The 19,356-nt window shown below is 46.2% G+C and overlaps 1 protein-coding gene across 1 annotated transcript; it reads left to right on the forward strand.

The window, feature by feature from the left end:
* Window positions 1-3,411: 3,411 nt before the first annotated feature.
* caly (calcyon neuron-specific vesicular protein) lies at window positions 3,412-7,914 on the forward strand (the record flags this gene model as incomplete). Its single annotated transcript, XM_083656018.1, has 4 exons — window positions 3,412-3,543; window positions 4,977-5,096; window positions 5,244-5,357; window positions 7,672-7,914. Exons 1-4 carry the CDS (start codon window positions 3,415-3,417, stop codon window positions 7,912-7,914), a joined length of 606 nt encoding a protein of 201 aa, XP_083512144.1. The 5' UTR covers window positions 3,412-3,414.
* Window positions 7,915-19,356: the final 11,442 nt, after the last annotated feature.

Consider the following 19,356-nt stretch of genomic DNA (forward strand, 5'->3'; position numbering starts at 1 on the left):
TTTATTTGGGCTAATTCATAATTATTTATTTGTTATGAGGATGAATGGAGATCGCATCATCATCTTGTAACCGGTTTCGAAGTCGGACTATCCATGATGGGCTGAATAGCACTGTAATTCGCAACAGCCTGCAGATTAAAAAAAATAATAAAAAATTTGCTATTTTAATTTGATCGTCCCTTTATAAACCAAGGCGACAGATAAAACAAATGGACGTTCTTCATCAGGTGGAACATAATAGTAGCCTATAGGGTAAGCTATCATCATACATAGGCTTCATAAAACTGCTGCTTTCTATAGCCCATAAAATATACCAGCCTTTTTTATATCCTAATTTATTTAGGCTATGTCCTCTGGTTGCTGCTTCAGTCTCTACATATTGTCGCAGCATTATTCAATGCAGCAAGTTCCGTTATGCATGACCAGTGAACCCTGAAGAACTTGAGAGGCAGGGGCACAAACAGAAACTGCTTTTACCAATTCACAACAGCATGTAGGGAACTGTCTCTCCTGCGCTATTTGGTGAGAATTATTTGGATGCTAATGTGTTGATAAATCGGCTACAGCATAATAATGCCATCATCCTTAAAGCTGGGAAACTGCCCTCATAATGATATAACCCACTGAACTTGTTCCGCAACTCAATCGCCAGAATAAAATGTTTGCATTGTAGCCTAGCAAATGTTTCTACAATCCACCGAAATGTATGAATATGAAAATTTCTGAACAAAAATACTGTAACGGTACAGGCAAGGCTGGTATCGAACCCGGGTCTGCCATTCACAGGTGCAACACGTTAACCATCAGACCAAAGGGACAATCCCCATAAATGAAACTTGTGGGTTAGTGTAGGTACAGCTTCAGTTGAGCGTTGCTTCGGCGTCCTGTGTGAACTAGGGCTTAGTGTAGCTGTGCTGGATTTGGCCAAGGACCAACGTGATCACTTTATACATCAAGACACCGGATCGCTACAATACAATATGTTGCATATCACATCTGGTCCTCGAGCACAGACACCAGCACTTCCTTGCCCCCGCCTCGGAGGAGCTGCTGCTACTTCCTGGTTACCATGACCACCTGCTCGGCCCAGTAGTGACTTGTGGGAGCCTCAGCTACCGCAACTCGTGGCTACCGGCCCGGTAACGTGTCGCAGGAGCCATGGCTCGAATCACCGGTTAAGTTGAGGGCGGTGTCCTCTCTCCATACTTCTTCGTCCCGGACACCAACAGCTGCACCTCCAGCCACCAGTCCATCAAGCTCCTGAAGTTTGCAGATGACACCACCCTCATAGAGCTCATCTCAGACGGAGACAAGTCTGAATACAGGCAAGAGGTCAACCATCTGGTGACTTGGTGCACTCAAAACAACCTGGTGCTCAATGTTCAAAAGACAGGGGAGACGGTCCGTGGATTCTACAAACATGCAATGTCGACATTTTAATCTGGCAACTGGGCTATGTTCCGAGGGAACATGAGGTGTTTGACACCAGCTCATTGGTTAAGATGCTGATGACTCATCGTACCCACACTCCACTCCAACTGTGGGGGTGAAAATGGCGGCCACTCAGCAGCACAGATGACCACTTTAGCCTCCCACTCACATAAAGCCACCAAGGACACTGGATACGTATAGCCTTGAGCGCTACGCTCCTCTATCCTGGATACGTATAGCCTTGAGACAAATGCTGCTCTTAAATTGCTTGTAAAGTGAGAAAGGTGAGCAGACAACTGATTCTGCATCAGTGGGCGGGGCTTAGTGTATGGCTTCTGTTCAATGGGATTTACCTGCATTCTGGACTGGATTCTACGTCACCAGATGAGAATGTCGCCATTGTATGTTTGAATCCACGGAAATGTAAAATGTGAACATTTCTGAATGAAAATACGTTGCATTTCGCATTTCTATACAGTACGTGAATAATTAATGTTGTACTGTGTATTCACTGTTCATTGTAGCCTACTATCACTGTAAAAAAAACTAAACAGCCTTATTTCTAACGTGGATGTTTTTGCTTCAGTATCCAGTGGGGCTCGAGAGTGTTTCATAAACCCAAGAGTTGTCCAATTTTCTCAAACCCTTGGAGATGAAAAATTAAAATTAAAACATGGAAAATCACCAATATTGGAGCTATAGGAGGTTTTAACCCAACTGCGATAACATATCCTATATTTTATTTGTATTTGTTCAAGTCTTTTCCTCACAGTGCATGTGTCCACTGGCCTTTGTTACAGCCTTTATCACAAGGAGCAGTTCCTGTGCATCAGGGTCTCTAATAGGCGCTCCTCTGGAACATAGATCTGTGCCTCCTTGTGTGCATCATCATTGTGAGTCAGTGGCGTCAGCCGGCCTCCGGGGGGCCTCGGCTGGGGGAGGTGTTGTGTTGCACTGTGTGAATCAGAGAGATAAGTGGCTCCTCACCTCTCGCTTCCACATTTAGACGATCTGTTGAACGAGGGGGGAAAATGGCGTCATTATCAGCCAAGACGCACTCGGCACTGTGGGGCGCGTTGGTGGCGTCAACAAAGGCGGCGTGCAGGATTTACCATCCCATCGTACAAACACACAAGATAAGAGTTTGTAAGAAGAGATGGAGCTGAGATATGGGAGATGAATCACAAAACAAGAGATTGTTATGAAACCATGCCTGCTGCAGACTGTGGGATTTGTTGAACAGATTACAACAGGTTACAAACACAAACCTGTAGGAGTCAGTCAGGAGGACATATTACAGTGATTTACACCCAGAATTATAATCCATGTGCCATAACCTTATTGAATTGTTAATTTGGCAAATATGTACCTCTACCAGAAATTTCATATTGCAATTATACTCAAATCTTATGTTTTCTTAGCATGTATTTATGGTGTTTTGTTTGTTTTTAATTAACCAGAGTGAAGCTAAAGACCCATTCCCTCAACAAATTGGGTTTCTATTCTATTCTATTCTATTCTATTCTGTTCTGTTCTGTTCTGTTCTGTTCTGTTCTGTTCTGCCCTATCCTATCCTGTCCTATTGTGCCCTGTCCTCTCACCACCACCACCATCATCATCATCATCATCAAGAATCAACAATATTCTATTCTATTCTGTTCTGTTCTGTTCTGTTCTGTTCTATTCTATTCTATTCTATTCTATTCTATTCTATTCTATTCTATTCTATTCTATTCTCTCCTGCCCTAGCCCATCCTTTTGTGCCCTGTCGTCATCATCACCACCACCACCCCACTGTCTTCTCCCTCTTCCCTCCTGTCTCAGTCTCAAGTGTCCTCACAGCACTTGGGACACTCAGGACAGTCAGTTAGCGCTCCAAGCAGCCGTCAGCAGTCTCTTCTGGGTCCAAAGCACACAGGCTGACCTGAGCTGCCTCTCCTCCTCTGCCTCCTCTCAGCTCTGTGGGGCATTGTGCAGGCAGCCATGGTGAAGCTGGGCAGCAATCTGTGCGATAAGCTGGAGAAACAGCCGTCTGTGGACGACGGCTTTGATAACATCCCCCTGATCACGCCTCTGGAGGTCAGCCAGCTGCAGCAGCCCTTCCCAGACAAGGTATACGCATGAGCATGTGAAGTCTGCCTGTATGTGCCTACTGGTCTTTTACTTTTTATGTTGTGTGTCTTTTCCTTTTGTGTGTGTATTTGTGTGTGTGTGTGTGTGTGTGTGTGTGTGTGTGTGTGTGTGTGTGCGCACGCATGCGTGCGTGCATGTGTTGCACGGCTACGACAAACCCCGCACTACAACAGTAGCATGTGCTCAGCGCAGCTGGTCTCGCTACATAACACGTCTGGACAAACACCATTAAAATTCATGCGGGCATACTTACCTTCTCAGCACAAGCCTGCACGACACCGAGACTGCCGTGTCGCTCCCTTCACCTGAGCTGTCCTCCCAGGGAAACCGTGGCATCTGCCCGCACACCCTCTAAGTAGCTCTTTGAATGCATGTTAGAAGACAAGAACCTGCAGAAACATACTGTGATGACCTCTGTTCCGCTGGCTGATTAGACGGTGGTGAAAACAACTTGTAGGCTATTTCCCAAATGTGTGTTTCAGGTATTGATAAACAAAAAAAGTGGTGGCTTTTACAAATGATGCTCATGTATTTTTCTGTCGTTTAACAACATTTAATTACGCTAAACACGGTGGTGGATGAAGTACCTGAAAAGCTATATTTGAGTAAAAGTACAGAATGATGAACAGAAAATGACTTTGGTAGAAGTTAAAGTCGCATATCAGGATATTATCTGAGTAAAAGTCAAAGTGCTGCACTGTACTTATAAGTATGAAAGTAATTTTCTCATATTAAATGTAGCCTACTTAAGTATTGTAAGTACAAATGCTGTTAATACAAAAAAGTAAGCAGTCATCATCGATTTCCACTCGTTTAATTTGATAAAACGAAAGGTTTTATAGCAGTTGTCAAACAACGTTATGGTGCATTACTGCCACCAACTGGAATGGATTGGGATTAACGTAACTTGCAAGCTAGCACTGATTTGAGAAATCTGCTTGCTTGCAGGCTAACAAATTTATTGCGATTTTATTTTGTAGTAACGAGTAACAAAGATTCTTAGGGGAAATGTAATGGAGTACAAGTATACATTTTATTTAGTAAATGTAGTGGGGTAAAAGTGAAAGTTGACAGAAATATAAATACTCAAGTAAAGTACATTATCACACCCAGGTGTTGAAGTAAGCAGTGCGGGTTGTGCAGGTCGTCCCCTTCTCCCTCGCCCCACTCCCTATATGCATGCCACTCCTGATTGGTCTAAGCTCTCGTGTTACAAACGGACATGTCAAGTATAGAAGTGGCTGCACCACTTACAAATACATACATACTATAACAAAGTATTATTACTTTGTTACATTGACCACTGACTAAACATTGGCGACAACACAATCCACCAGCTGCAGTGTCGGAGCAAATGAGGGGTTCTGGGTGTTTTTCAGGGAAGTCACAGTGACAAATTCTTCTTGCTGCAGGTCATTGTGAAAACCACGACACAGTACCAGCTGCAGCCCAAGAAGAAGAACAAGCTGTACGTGCCAAACATCAGGAAGCTGAATATCAACTTCTACAGCGATGTGTCAGAGAAAGCCAAGGTACAAGAACCTGATGCCTGCTCTGGAAATCATCTGGTTAGGTTCTGATACAGTAGGAGCTCTTGTTGAAAAGACATGCGTGTGTGTGCGTGTGCGTGCGCATGTGTGTGCGTGCGTGCGTGTGTATTTGTGTGTGTTGTTGACCAGATCACAGGTCTGATCCTCATCACTTTGGCCTTCCTGACAAGCCTGCTCCTCCTACTCATGTACAAGGCCATGTGGTACGACCAGCTTACCTGCCCAGAGGGCTTCATTCTCAAGGTATTCAGCGGACGCACGCACACCCACACACACACGCCCACACACGCACGCACGCACGCACACACACACACACACACACACACACACACACACACACACACACACACACACACACACACACACACACACACACACACACACACACACACACGTCATTAAAACCATATTGGTTTGCATCTTGTTTTCCATGTTGTTGTATTATTTGAACTCATCTTCATTCGGAATGTATCCTTGAGGTAAAAACAAGCACACACAAACATAGTCACTTAGGCACACACACACACGCTCGCTCGCACGTACGCACGCTCGCACACACACACACACACACACACACACACACACAAACACACACACACACACACACACACACACACACACACACACACACGCACGCACACAGTCCAAGTCATTAAGGGCATTTGTTTGCGACCATTTTGTTTTTGCTTGTTATTTGAACTCATGTTCAAGGTTCAATTTTATCCTCGAGGTAAGTAAAGCGCGCAAAACACAGTCACTCAGGCACACACACACACACACACACACATGGATTTATACGATAAACAAAGGCAAAGAAAGAATATGTAACATATCGACCATTTCTGCTCCATTGTCTTCCGGCGATGTAGCAGAAACAGACAAAGATAGCTGGGACTTGCCCTGGGCTTAACAACACAGACTTCAGCTCACACTGTCCAGTCCCCAGTAGTCTCACAGGATACTTACACTGCTCTACACACAATGCACCTCATCTGCTGCTTTGCTCCTCGGCACATCCTCGCTCACGTCCACACTTCAGAGGGATTCTTCTCGGAGAAGCGGAGCTGGAAACAAAGCCATTATCCCCGCGCCACACCTGGCAGGCAGGGCGTACGGAGGCCAGCACAGCCACCACGCACGTTAGCTAAAGGGCCGAGGAGAAGAGAGATGAGAGAGCGCGAGAGAGAGGGGGCGAGAGAGACTGCTTTCTGGTCAGGCAAGAGATTGGGACGCCCGCCTGTGAATCGGAGGGGTCTTTAATTAGGGCTGAGCGTGACTAAACTGTGATTAAAGGCTTAACAGTGAAGGGGGGGGGGGATGGGGGATGGGGGAGGAGGAGCTTCCGGCAAAGCGTTTGAAGTTTCGCCCGGTTGCAGTGTAACAGTGTTGCAGTGTAACAGTGTTGCACTGTGCTCTCAGCAGTTTCTCTCTCCTGCTAATCTATGAAAGGAGGAGCAGGAGTGGAGAATGGAGGGTGGCGTCGTCTTGCTTTGGCACGTTACACCGCCGCCATGTTGTTCAGAGGCGGACCACCTGCTGTGTCAGGGAAGGTCAGGTACAGTGGTGGATCTTCCTAACGGGAACGCTCGTTAGGCCAGTGCGGCGCAGGGGGCTCTTCCCCCGGGGGTTTGGGCTCGACAGGATGGAAGTTGGGTTGGTTTCATTTCGTTCCCCCGTGACATAATAGCCTACAGCTTTCGTCTGCTGAAAATGTTGCTGCCGTGGGCACATTTTGCTTTCTAAATAGTGTGTCAGGGATGCTTTTGGAGAGATGAAAGCTTGGCCCAAAGTGGCTCTGCAAGCCGCGGCGTATTGATATTGTAAATCTCTGACTGTCCCCACGTGCACCAGGCCAAGAAAATTTACTTCTTGTTCTGATTTTTAGATACATTTTGGGCCTTTTTGTGGGAAATTGAGCCATGAAATGATGCTTCCATTGCATATTGGCAATTTTATGTATTTATCTATTTATTTATTTATGTATTTATTTATGTATTTATGTATTTATTTATTTATTTATTCATTTATTGTCTCATTTATTATCTCATGGGACACCAGGCTACATCATTGATCATCATGGACATACTGATGCGTTACCCACTCTGTCCTCTAGGGCTTTACACAAGCTACATAATATCCATGTCCTTATACGCTCCAGTGATTCTGCAACTTGCACAATATCATACAATGTTACATAAAGCTTGATGGACACTTTACAGTATTGTTTAATATCACAGTCATAAAGTCGCAATTGTTTACTCTCATAGTCATAAATTTCACACAGCTTTCTTACAGCGTTTCCATCCATTGTGCTTCTGTCATAATACATCACACGTCTCCTCCAAGAGTTTATTAAGCCGTATTAATAATAAAAAAAAAAAAGAACAATCATGAATTAATTTGAGCAGTAAACATACATTCAGCGCTGACCCTGTGGGAGCGAGTGTGTTCTGTGTCGTAAACGTCGGGGACATTTCTCATGTGAGCTGAGACAAAATCCAGATCAACTGGAGCTCGTAAAGCAAAACCACTTGTCTATGTCTTTCCATTTCGGCAGCAGAAGCACTGCACCCCAGCAGCTCTGGAGATGTACTACACAGAGGAGCAGCAGCAGGAGGTGGTGGGCCGTGGCGGTGCCGCTGCCGGGCTTTACGCCACCCTCAGTCACCTGAACCAGGTCAAGAGGACCGGGCCCGAGCTGCCGTCGCCATGGTTACCCGTCATCGGCGCTCTGAAGGAGGCTGAGATGGCCAAAGGAGGCAGCGGTCCGCTCAAAGAGGCGGAAGAGGGAGAGGAGTGAAGGAGGACAACGGAATGGGAATCCGGGGCGTTTAGGGAATAAGATTAGGATGGGGGAGGTAGTGTGTGTGTGTGTGTGTGTGTGCGTGTGTGTGCGTGTGCGTGTGAGTGTGCGTGTGAGTGTGTGTGTGTGTGTGTGTGTGTGCGTGTGCGTGCGTGCGCGTGTGCATCGTGTGTATGTCAACCGTTCCCACTCCCAACCAGTGATCAATCCCCAACCCCCCCGCCCACATCCCCCACATCCCGGCTTCCCTCTGATGACGTGGAAGTGAATTGAAAAGCTGTAGTTCCTCGACTGGCCACACTAGGCGTCGGGGGCAGTAGGCATTTCCCCCATGTTAAAATGCCTGACTTTGTAACAGGATTATACATCTTTCCAGTCAGGGGCAAAACAAGGTTTTGGTTTTATAGCTAATTTAACCTTTTCCTAACAACTGTAGGGGGGTAAAAACAAATATATAACTCGCCCGCTTGGAGTAAAATAGATGATAGAAAAGTCGGTGATTGACAGCTCACTCTGCTGTCGAAAAATCAAGATGGCGACGGCCAACGTTTCAACTCCAAATGGGAGACCAAGATCAATGGGATAGCTCTGTCCATATTATTTAGGTCAGTGCTCCCAACCGGGGAGGAACCCTTGTCGTCACTTTCCGACGAGAAAGTTCGCCCCCTCTCTTCAGAAATCAACGGTGCGGGCGGGGTGACGGCTTGTCACGAGTCACGTGACCGCTACTCACGCGACGACAGTACCCTGTCTCGTCAGACATCGCTGTTGCGGGCGAGGCGACCACTTGAACGTAACGACAGTCTGATGACCTGTAGCGTTCCCGACTTCCGACTTTCTCGTCACAAGAGAGCTGGTTCGAGCCCCGACGTGTCCAGTTTTTAACCCTGCTGTAACCGTTTTTACCACCAACCCAGACCATAAGCCTAACCCCAACCAAGTTCTTTTACGGGCCTAAACTTAACCGGCGAGTTGAGCTGTGACTCCCGTGACACGTTATCGGGCCCGGGGGCCGCTAGCCACTCCAGGGCCGAGTCAGGGTTTGATAACCAGGAAGTAGCGGTGGCTCCCGCAACTCGCATACTGGGCCGAGTCTGTGGTCACTCCGGTGACGAAGAATGATCAGAAAGAGGTCACCAAAATGTGAGTTTTTGACGGGTTGGGAGTGAGAATGCGTTGTCTTACTCTAAGAGGGAGGTTAATGTCTTTGCCTGAACCCACAGTCTCTCACACCACTCGGCCACTCTGCTGCTCCAAACAGGATTACTCACATTCACCAATATCATCACATTTCTGTTAACAGTTAATACAAGTAAATACCTAACTGTGGTTGTGTGTGTGCGTGTGTGTGTGCGTGCGTGCGTGCGTGCGTGCGTGTGTGCGTGTGTATGTGTGTGTGGGCCGGGTGGGATTTGACATGAGTTGTCGTGGTTAGAAGCCAGGAATGTTAGTTAAGTGTCGGAGAATGTGCCTGACTTTTGCAGTGTTATGGAGTCACCAGTAAACAAAGACTCCGCCATGTGCTGTGTGTGTGTGATGTGTGTGTGTGTGTGTGTGTGTGTGTGTGTGTGTGTGTGTGTGTGTGTGTGTGTGTGTGCGTGTGCGTGTGCGTGTGTGTGCGTGCGCATGCGTGTGTGATGTGTGTGTGCGTGTGCGTGTGCGTGTGCGTGTGCGTGTGTGTGCGTGCGCATGCGTGTGTGATGTGTGTGTGCGTGTGCGTGTGCGTGTGCGTGTGCGAGCATGCATTTGTGCGCACACATCACGTGCGTATGTGCATGTGGTGTGTGTACTTGCCTCGGTGCTTGTCTGAGAAGGTGAGAGGAGAGAACGCGAGGAGAGAACTCACACAGTGAGAAGTGAAGATAACGAGATTTAAGGAGATTTGCTCTGGTTCCTCCTGGCTGTCGTCAGCCTGTGTTGCTATCTGGCTGTCTCCTCATGTAGTCAGAACTAAGTATGAATGTATGACATCATAAGTGAATGTGCTCCCAACCGAACCACATAGAACCGACATAGTCTGTTTTCATTTTTGTTTAGAGTTCGTGATTCCAAATCTCATGTCTAAACTGCACATTGCAGTGCTGTGTGTACGTCCACAGTTAAAGGAACACTCCGCCCATTTTCACCCAGCTTTGTATCATTAGAACATCAGTAGTATATCAGAAAACTGTAAACGGTTTTGAAGTCTGTCATTTAATTTGACAGTTATTGAGTGTTAAAGTGTGGACCAGTGACATCCATCACTGGTCCACACTAACTCAAATTAATAACTCATTAACTCAAATCAACTCTCAATAACTGTCAAACTATTCATCATTCATCTAGTTTGACAGTTATTGAGAGTTGATTTGAGTTAATGAGTTATTAATTTGAGTTAGTGTGGACCAGTGGTCCACACTTTAACACTCAATAACTGTCAAATGAAATGACAGACTTCAAAACAGTTTACAGTTTTCTGATATACTACTGATGTTCTAATGATACAAAGCTGGTTGAAAATGGGCGGAGTGTTCCTTTAACGTCAGAACAGGCTGCTATTTGAAATGATGCATTACAATCACACTCAAAACGACTTGGATTGAATGACACAACTGTACGTGTGTGAAAGCTTTCAACTTGCAATTACAAACCAGTATATACAAATCTCATTGTGTGTGTGTATGTGCAACCTGATTGTAAAAACTAGCCAATCATCCAGGTTGTCTATAATTTTTCGTTTGGTTTGAAGTAAAGTGCTTGTAAATGAACGTGTGACATGATAATCAGAAGGATAATTTAGTTCTCTTAAAGATCATTATATGAATGTACTATAGCAGCTCTAATCATGCATATAGTTAGTGCTTAAAATGTACTAGAGGCTTCTATGATCTTAACATTTTCCTATTTATTTACTGTATTTAGCAGGCTATTTAGTTTCTTTGGTGTTTTTTGGATGGAAATGCTGCAGTGTTTTTATATTGTGCTATGTGAGTATGAAGAGTTTTATTTCAAACCACTTGACATTATTCTTATTATTCATCAGTCGGAAAAGAGGTTGCAGTTCCATTTTCTCAAACACGGTCAAAAATTGCCAAGCTATATTGTTATTTGTTTCCATTTTGTGCCATCACTCATTTGGTGATGGAGCAGCCATTTCTCCGTGTCTCCCTTGAGTGTCACTGTTTTTCCAAGTGGCGGACATGTTGTTTTGGAAAAAAGCTCTTCATATGCTGAGGACGAAGGTGAGATCACAGCACAGCTTGTCCCCCTGGGTTCAAGTGCCAAACGTTTATGTCAGACCCATCTGCTCTGATGTCATCCATTGAACAGAAAATAAATGACTGCAAGTGTTGCCTTTCTCTCGTTGAATTTTGGATCCATTACCCAGAAGGATTAATGATTCGTTGAGATTCGTTGCAATTTCGGTGGTTGGATTTAATATAACATGAAGCATTTGGTGCGTGTTTCTATCCAAAGTGCTTTGCAGTGAGTGCATATATTTTAATATGCATAGCGCGGGAATCAAAGTGACATTTCTACCCACTGAGCCCACACAGCAATAAGAGGTTTATGCATAAGCGTTTTGTGGAACATTTGCTATGAGTGACTGCTTCCAAGAAAAAAGAAATACAAGAAAATCTAATCCCAAATTACCACCAGAGAGAAAATGTAAAGCTGCTTTTTTACAGTCCATCGCTCAAAGATGACCAGTATGAGCAGAATTCAAAATATGATTTCTTCCATCTCCTCAAACGTTAGTTTAGCAATTCAAAGCCAAGCCACATCCTCTCTCTCTCTCCCCCCCCCTCTCTTTCTCCCCCTCTCTCTCTCCCTCCTCTCTCTCTCTCTCTCCCTCCCCCCCTCTCTCTCTCGCCCCCTCCCTCTCTCTCTCTCTCTCTCTCTCCCCCCCCCTCTCTCTCTCCCTCCCTCCCCCTCTCTCTCTCATTCTCTCTCTCTCTCTCTCTCTCTCGGGTACATTGCTGTGAGCCTGTCTGCATCTCATTTACACCCACATATTTTCACACCATCGCTCTAAACCCAGGGATGTGTGGCTTTGCAGGATGTGTGTGTGCATGTGCGTGTGTGTGTGTGTGTGCGTGCATGTGTGCCTGTGCGCGCGCGTGCGTGTTTGTGTATGCGTGTGGGTGTTATGAGTGTGAAGTCTGAATGTGTACATGTGTACACAACTTGTGTACTGTACATGTGTTTTGTTGCCTGTCTGTGTGTGTGTCCGTGTGTGATCACATGTGTCTGTGCGTGTGTGTGTGTGTGTGTGTGTGTGTATACATACACAGTACAGTATGTGTTTGCTGTGTGTGTGACGTGTGTGTGTGTGCGTGTGCGCGCGTGCGCGTGTGTGTGCGTGCCATAGCCTACATGCATCTGTATGCTACAGTGTCTGTTATGGTGTGTGTATATATTGGAATGTGTCTTTGTGTGGCATGGTGTGCATGTGTGTGTGTGCGTGCATGCCTGTGTGTCTGTGTGTGTGTGTGTGTGTGTGTGTGTGTCTGTGCGTGTGTGTGTGTGTGTGTGTGTGTGTATGTGTGTGCATGCGTGTGTGTGTGTGCGTGTGTGTATGTGTGTATGTGCGCACACATACACGGATGGTGTGAGCCCAGGCTTAACCACGCTTGTTAATTAAATCTACATTATGCCCCGTTTAGCCTTTGGGATTTTTTCTCCCCACTGTTACCGGGTGACATACTTTGGACGGCGTTGGCCTAGGGCATGGAACTAAATAAAGTGCTAAAAAGTCTTTATGAGGGCATTTACAGAGCCCATGCTCAGTGGAGGCATGGCGTGTTGTGCCAAGAAGCCTTCGATTCAGGGCCGGGGAAAAGCACGTAAAATCAGCCGAGTAGTCACGTAAAGGCCGCCAGCCCCCATTTTCCCCCTTTTATAGCATCAACAGATCTCAACAGTAAAATAGCAGGTTGGCTTTTTAATTTTTTTAACTTCCCATAGCATTCCCCTGCCAAGAGTCCTTTAGCCGTTAACATCCACCAGCATCAAATTCCTCTGAGCCCTGGTGTGTCACTCAAACCAAGGGAATGTTCGAGAGGAGGTGGGAGGGGGGGGGGGACTTTGGGGTGATGTAAGTGCACTCTCTCTCTCCCCCACTCTCTCCCTCTCTCTCTATCTCTCTCCCCCACTCTCTCCCTCTGTCTCTCTTTCTTTCTCTCTCTCGCTCTCCCTCCCTTCCCACTCTTTCTCTGTGCATCTCAAGCTGATTAGACGGGTGTTATGATGCAGCCCCTTCAACAAGAGAGAGAAAAAAAGGCAGAGTCAGCATTACAGCGACATAAAACGCAAACAGAAAAGATAGCCCAAAAAAAGGTCGACGGGCGGAGGAGAAAAAAGAAAGGGGGAAGAGGGAGGCACAAGGCAAAAACACACAGAGAGAGAGAGAGAGAAGAAAAGCATGAAGGATGAGATAGAGAGAGAGAGAGAGAGAGAGAGAGAGAGAGAGAGCAGATGAGAGGCGGGCAGGCATGGTGGTGGGCGGCGGCATGGGGGGGTTGGAGAAGAGGAGGCGGAGGCCAAGAGGCACTGGCGGTGGGGGGGTGGTGGGGGGGTGAATCCGGGCTGACCTCTGTGTCTGTGTGTGTTGTTGTGTGTCTCAGTGGGTTTCCTCTGCCCTGGCGCCAGCTGGAAATGCCTCCACTAAGCAGAGGCAGTACACACATCATCCTCCATTCACCCCCCATTCAGTGGCCTTTGATGAGGGTAACACTATACATGCCCACCGCGCCTCACAGATCCTATCAGGGCGCTGTTTAAAGGGGGGGGGGGGTGGAGGAGGAGGGGGGAACGAAGCGATCATAACTTATCAACTGTTTCGGACGCATTGTCATCTCGTTTCGTTGCCCACGGAGCAAATAAAAGAGTCCGGGTGGGGGTGGGGGGGGGGGGGGGAGGGTGTACGAGTGAGGAAGAGCAGACGTTTGTAATTGGGAGTGATGTGAAATGAGTCGTTGTTGTTGGGCCAGTCGGGGGGGGGGGAGGAGGGCGGTTTGGTTTTATGAGGAGCACACTGCCACCTAGGGGTCATCTCCCGTGGCTGCGGAGAGGAATCCCCCCCCTCTCCCCCCTCTCTCTGCCCCTCTCTCTCCTCCTGCATCGACTTTGAACTTCAACCGTCCTGGAGCGACGGTCCGACGGGAAGCGTCGCTTTGATACGCGGAATTTAATCGGCTTTACGCTTTAACTAGGCCCCCGCTCGGGAAGAAGGCCCGGGCGGTTAATTGGCGCGTCTTAAGTGTGTATTCTCACGCCGCTCGTCCTTTTTACACGGGAATTATTACCTTGTTGACAATAGGTAGCTCCCGTAGCAGCTGTGAGATTAGACACAGTCGCTCTTTAAAGTTGCAATAAGATCCTCGAGATGGCCTTTTTAAAAATGACTCAACAGCCATGAAATTAGTCATTAGTTTGTTATCCTGCCGCGCGATGTTGCCCGCATGCAACCAGAGAAAAAACAACCCTCGCCAGTAAACAATTACCCCAGAGAGAGAGAGAGAGAGAGAGAGAGAGAGAGAGAGAGAGAGAGAGAGAGAGAGAGAGAGAGAGAGACAGAGAGAGAGAGAGAGAGAGAGAGAGCGAGAGAGAGAGAGAGAGAGAGAGAGAGAGAGAGAGAGAGAGAGCTAGGTAGGCCCAAAGCTGCAGGCCAGACATGCCGTGAGGGAGGAACACAAACCGCTGCTTGGCTTTGTTCTGTCCATTACGCAGCCGAGATATTGTCATTACTCACAGAGCAAATCATTTTATGACATCCTGCAATTAAACTTTCAGCTAATAAGTTAATGAGACAAAATGCAGTTTGAATGCTGGGAGTTGGTTTCTATTAGCGATGGGAGCGCATGGAACGCTGGATGGAATATTGCACGCTCTGCACACACGCACGCACGCACACGCGCACACACACACACTTCAGATTATCACTCTGTCTCACACACACATGCACGCGTGCACACACATACACACTTTCTTTCACACACACACACAAACACGCACATGCACACACATACAGCAAAATGCCATTTTCTCTCTATCCCTCTCTCTCTCTCTGTCACACACACACACACACACACACACACACACGTCTCTCTCTCTCACACACACACACACACACACACACACACACACACACACACACACACACACACACACACACACACACACTTTCTCTCATGCACACCCATGCATGCACACACACACACACACACACACACACACACACACACACACACACACACACACACACACACACACACACACACACACACACACACACACACACACACACACACACACACAGACAGACAGACAGACATTCTCTACCCCTCTCTCTCACACACACATACATACACATGCAAATTCCCCCTTTCCCTCTCTCTCACACACACACACACACACAGACACACACACAGAGACACACACAGAGACACAGACACGCAAATACAAACAGAGCGAACAGGCTGATTTGATTTGGGCTTTGCGGTCCCGGCCCGGCGAAGCCTCAGACAGGCAGAGAGGGGCTGGAGCAGAGTGAACCCCGGTTCAGCTGAACCAGGCCGTGTCTGCTCAGCTTCAAGTTGAAACCATCCAAATTGGGTTTAATCTGTGTTTTGCTTTGCCAATTATCGACCCGCAGAGCTGCATGGCAAATGGGGATGAATGGGCTTTAGATGGGCCCGGTTGAGAGGAAGGTCACAGTGTGATTAATGGTGATCTATTGAATCCATGACTCGGCCGGCGAAGCCGGAGTACGGGATGAATTATCGGCCGACGCACATCTGCGGAGAAAATGTAAAAAGCGTGATGCGGCAGAAATGCAATACGAGCAATGAATACTAAAGATCTTCAGGTGACGACTAACCGCTTAACTCGACGTCAAACTATTACGATAAACAATGGGAATTCACCGCATAGAGCTGCACAGATCACGTTTTTTTTCTTCTGTTTTTTGTTTTATTCAAGTGGTTTGTAAATGTATCCAGATGAGACGTCTGGTTCCTGTGTCAACAAAGTCTGATCCAGTCAGGCGGTACCAGCGCCTTGTTATCAGTCGTGTAGTGTGCGGGGAGATGAGTATACTGTGACCACTTCCATTAAAAGAAATCACTGGTTGTGTCGTGATCACATCCTATTGGAAGAAGCGGCAACTGTCTTGGAGGCGTTCACATGTTTCACGCGCTGGAAACGGCCACATCTAAAATAACTTCCGCTTAAAAGATTTAAAATCAACCAGAAACAAATTGCAGCAGACATTACTCACTTTTTCTGGTTGATTCCATTGATGTGAATATAACTGCCCACCATTGTGATTTGTGTTATGTTGGGACTGCCGACATCGGGGGATTTGCTGGAGTATTGACATGCTTCCACAAGTGGGACGCCAAGATATGACCGCCCACAACAAATCTACAGTATGATGTGACGCTTTTTTCCCCCAGTTGACAACTCGTATTTATGGTAATTCCGACATGACTTGAACGCAGCATTAGAATGGTGGATATTCACGAGTTTCCTGGTGAGACCGTGGGCGCTTCCATGACACACTCCCTCCCTGTTTCCAGCTGCCGGTTGCCTGTTTCCGCCCAGGACCGTTCATAGCGAAAGAGACTGAAAATAATCATAATAATTGTTGTGCATAATTGTACAACGGAGTGACAATATCTTGAATCTTGAAAGAGAGAGACCGCTAAAGCTACGTTCAATCACCAAATAATGAGTTCAGGTTTGGATGTTTAGCCTTCAAAACAAAAGTGGCCGCTATGCAACCACATACTATTTTTAGCCATTTCGGCTAAAATAAGCCCATACAGTACTAGTGAATTGACATTCACCTCGTTTTTGTAAAATATCGCCGCTATGCAACCACACAACGTTACTATTTTGAGCCATTTCGGATAAAATAAGCCACTCTTTGACAGCGGCGCCACCTCCTTGCTAGTGACAAAATGTAAACAGGAAGTCGACAACCGGCAACCTCTGAGAATCATGGGAAACGTAAGTCCAGGAATAAGGTGAATACAAAGATAATTCTGCCCGCAAAAGCTGTTTAGTAGGCAAAGGCCTTAATGTTCCTTTAATAATCATGTCCATAATGTATGTGCTTAACTTGAATCCTATAGCAATAATCATTTTGTAAGCGAGAGTGTCAATTCTGTTTAATGGCTGGATATCAGAATGAAATTCTCGCTTCTATCAGCGAGGTCACTCTGGGGAAATATCAGCAAATCTATTTTCATGGTTTGGATTTCACAGCGAGCTCCTTATTGATTTGTGGAAAAGAAAATTAAAGAAATATGCCAGTGCTGGAGGTCAAAGGGTTAACACAGTCAACACGGTACAGAGAGCAGTGAAGGAAAATCCATTTCAGCTTGACTTATTTTAAATGTAACTAATTAAGGTCTAATTGGTAAAATGGTTGAATCCCCCTACTGGCAGGGCCCACTAATACAAACACAATGTTTGATTTTCCTCTATAGCGTATCTTCCCTGCCTCCATCTCCATGTGGATTATCTCTCTATCTGTTGGCCCGCTGGGAGAATTATGGCTCTAATAACTTTCATTCCAAGCCCCTGTAGCATCAGTCAAATGTTTACTGCAAGAACACAGAAAGGTCCTTTGGTGAAGCCATGCATTCGTTACAGGGCCTTTGACTCAATTCGGTGTGTATAAATATATCCATTTCATTATGGAGGCCAGTCAAATATTTGTTTCAGCGGTTTTCCCCCCATATAACGTAAATTGCTGCAAGCTGTTGCACTTGGAAAATGTTTTCTCATAATGCTTTTCTGCCTTCACATAAATCACGGCTAAATGTTGCATTCAAATGACTACAGACAGACAATTTATTCTTGGCTCCCCCTGTTGCCCCTCGAGAGAAGCTTGCGGCCAGAGGGGTCGCTTCGGAGTTTAATGGTGACTGTCATTATTTGTTGACAGTTGTTCATCATCATTTCCAATTTTATCGTTTTCTGTAGTGTGCATCTTTTTTTTCCCCTCCAGTTGTGACCGCTGTCAAATGAAGTGAGGGGTGAAAACATGTCAAGAATTAGGCCACTGTGAGGCAAGATGGCGGATGACATGATTTTTTTTTTTTTTTTTTTTTTGCAGAGATATTTATGGTGAGGTTATGGGGGATACGTGATTCTTATAACCGGCATTGTATATTGCCAAGAATCCTGCTCCAGAGATGCACTCATAAATTTCAATCTGCTTCATACTTGACGGAATGCTATGCCTTTGCCTGCACCCTCGTTTCCCAAATTCAACTACTATGCATCCAGTCCTCCACACTACAGCCTATAACCACAATCATCCAGTCCTCCACACTACAGCCTATAACCACAATCATCCAGTCCTCCACACTACAGCCTATAACCACAATCGGACACCTGAAATGCAAACGCCAAATCCATATTGACATTTGGATTCCCTCTTTATGGATGGATCATTTTGCATAATATACAGCGTTCATCATCTCTGAGTAGAGAGACAACCCACTGGTGAAATCTCAGTGGGATTCTCTCTCTCTCTCTCTCTCTCTCTCTCTCTCTCTCTCTCTATCTCTCTCTCTCTCTCTCTCTCACTCTCTCTCTCTCTCTCTCTCTCTCTGGATAAGTAGGCCTAAAGTCAGGATACTGTAGGTATTACAGAATCTGTCAGCAGTGATTTGTTTGATTCAAAATTGATGAATAACTTTAAGAAATCCTACATCCTTTCATTTCAAAACTAAGAGTTTGTAAAATAGCTGTACAGTATAGAGTGCAGAATAAATGGACCCCCCCCCCCCCCCGAACACACACACCTACACACACACACACACACACACACACACACACACACACACACACACACACACACACACACACACACACACACACACACACACACACACACAAGAACGTCAACCTCATACAGTAAATAATACTGAGAAGTCCTGGATGTCTTGTCAGGTATAGCTCGGACAGCCCGGGCGAGACAGTGCATGAGGACACTCGGTGTTGAGGAAATGCAATCTTCGTTCCCGGGAGAACAGTACCGCTTTTGTCCACAGGTGGCGCTAAAATCAACACAAAATGAAAGTCCCTCGTAGCTGCTTTAATTTCTACGACTTATATATTTACTCAGACTTTGTCATATAGTTGTACTGCGATTGAATGGACCCCCCCCCACCCCCAAGCCAACACACACACACACACACACACACACACACACACACACACACACCCAAGCATGAGGAACTCCAGCACCACGCACTCTACAGGCGACGGGACGTGACTGTAACACCCCAATGAATATGTCACAGAGAAAATATTTTAATGGCTTACAAATGGGGGGTGTCTGCACCCATAAGACTGCATTCTGCCCTGCGCCATTTATTTACAGTGAGGCTGAGACTTACTGGCATGAGGCAGCGCATACAGCAAATTCTTAGACATCTA

Source organism: Poromitra crassiceps (assembly GCF_964638095.1).
Source record: "Poromitra crassiceps genome assembly, chromosome: 19".
Classification (NCBI taxonomy): Eukaryota; Metazoa; Chordata; class Actinopteri; order Beryciformes; family Melamphaidae; genus Poromitra; species Poromitra crassiceps.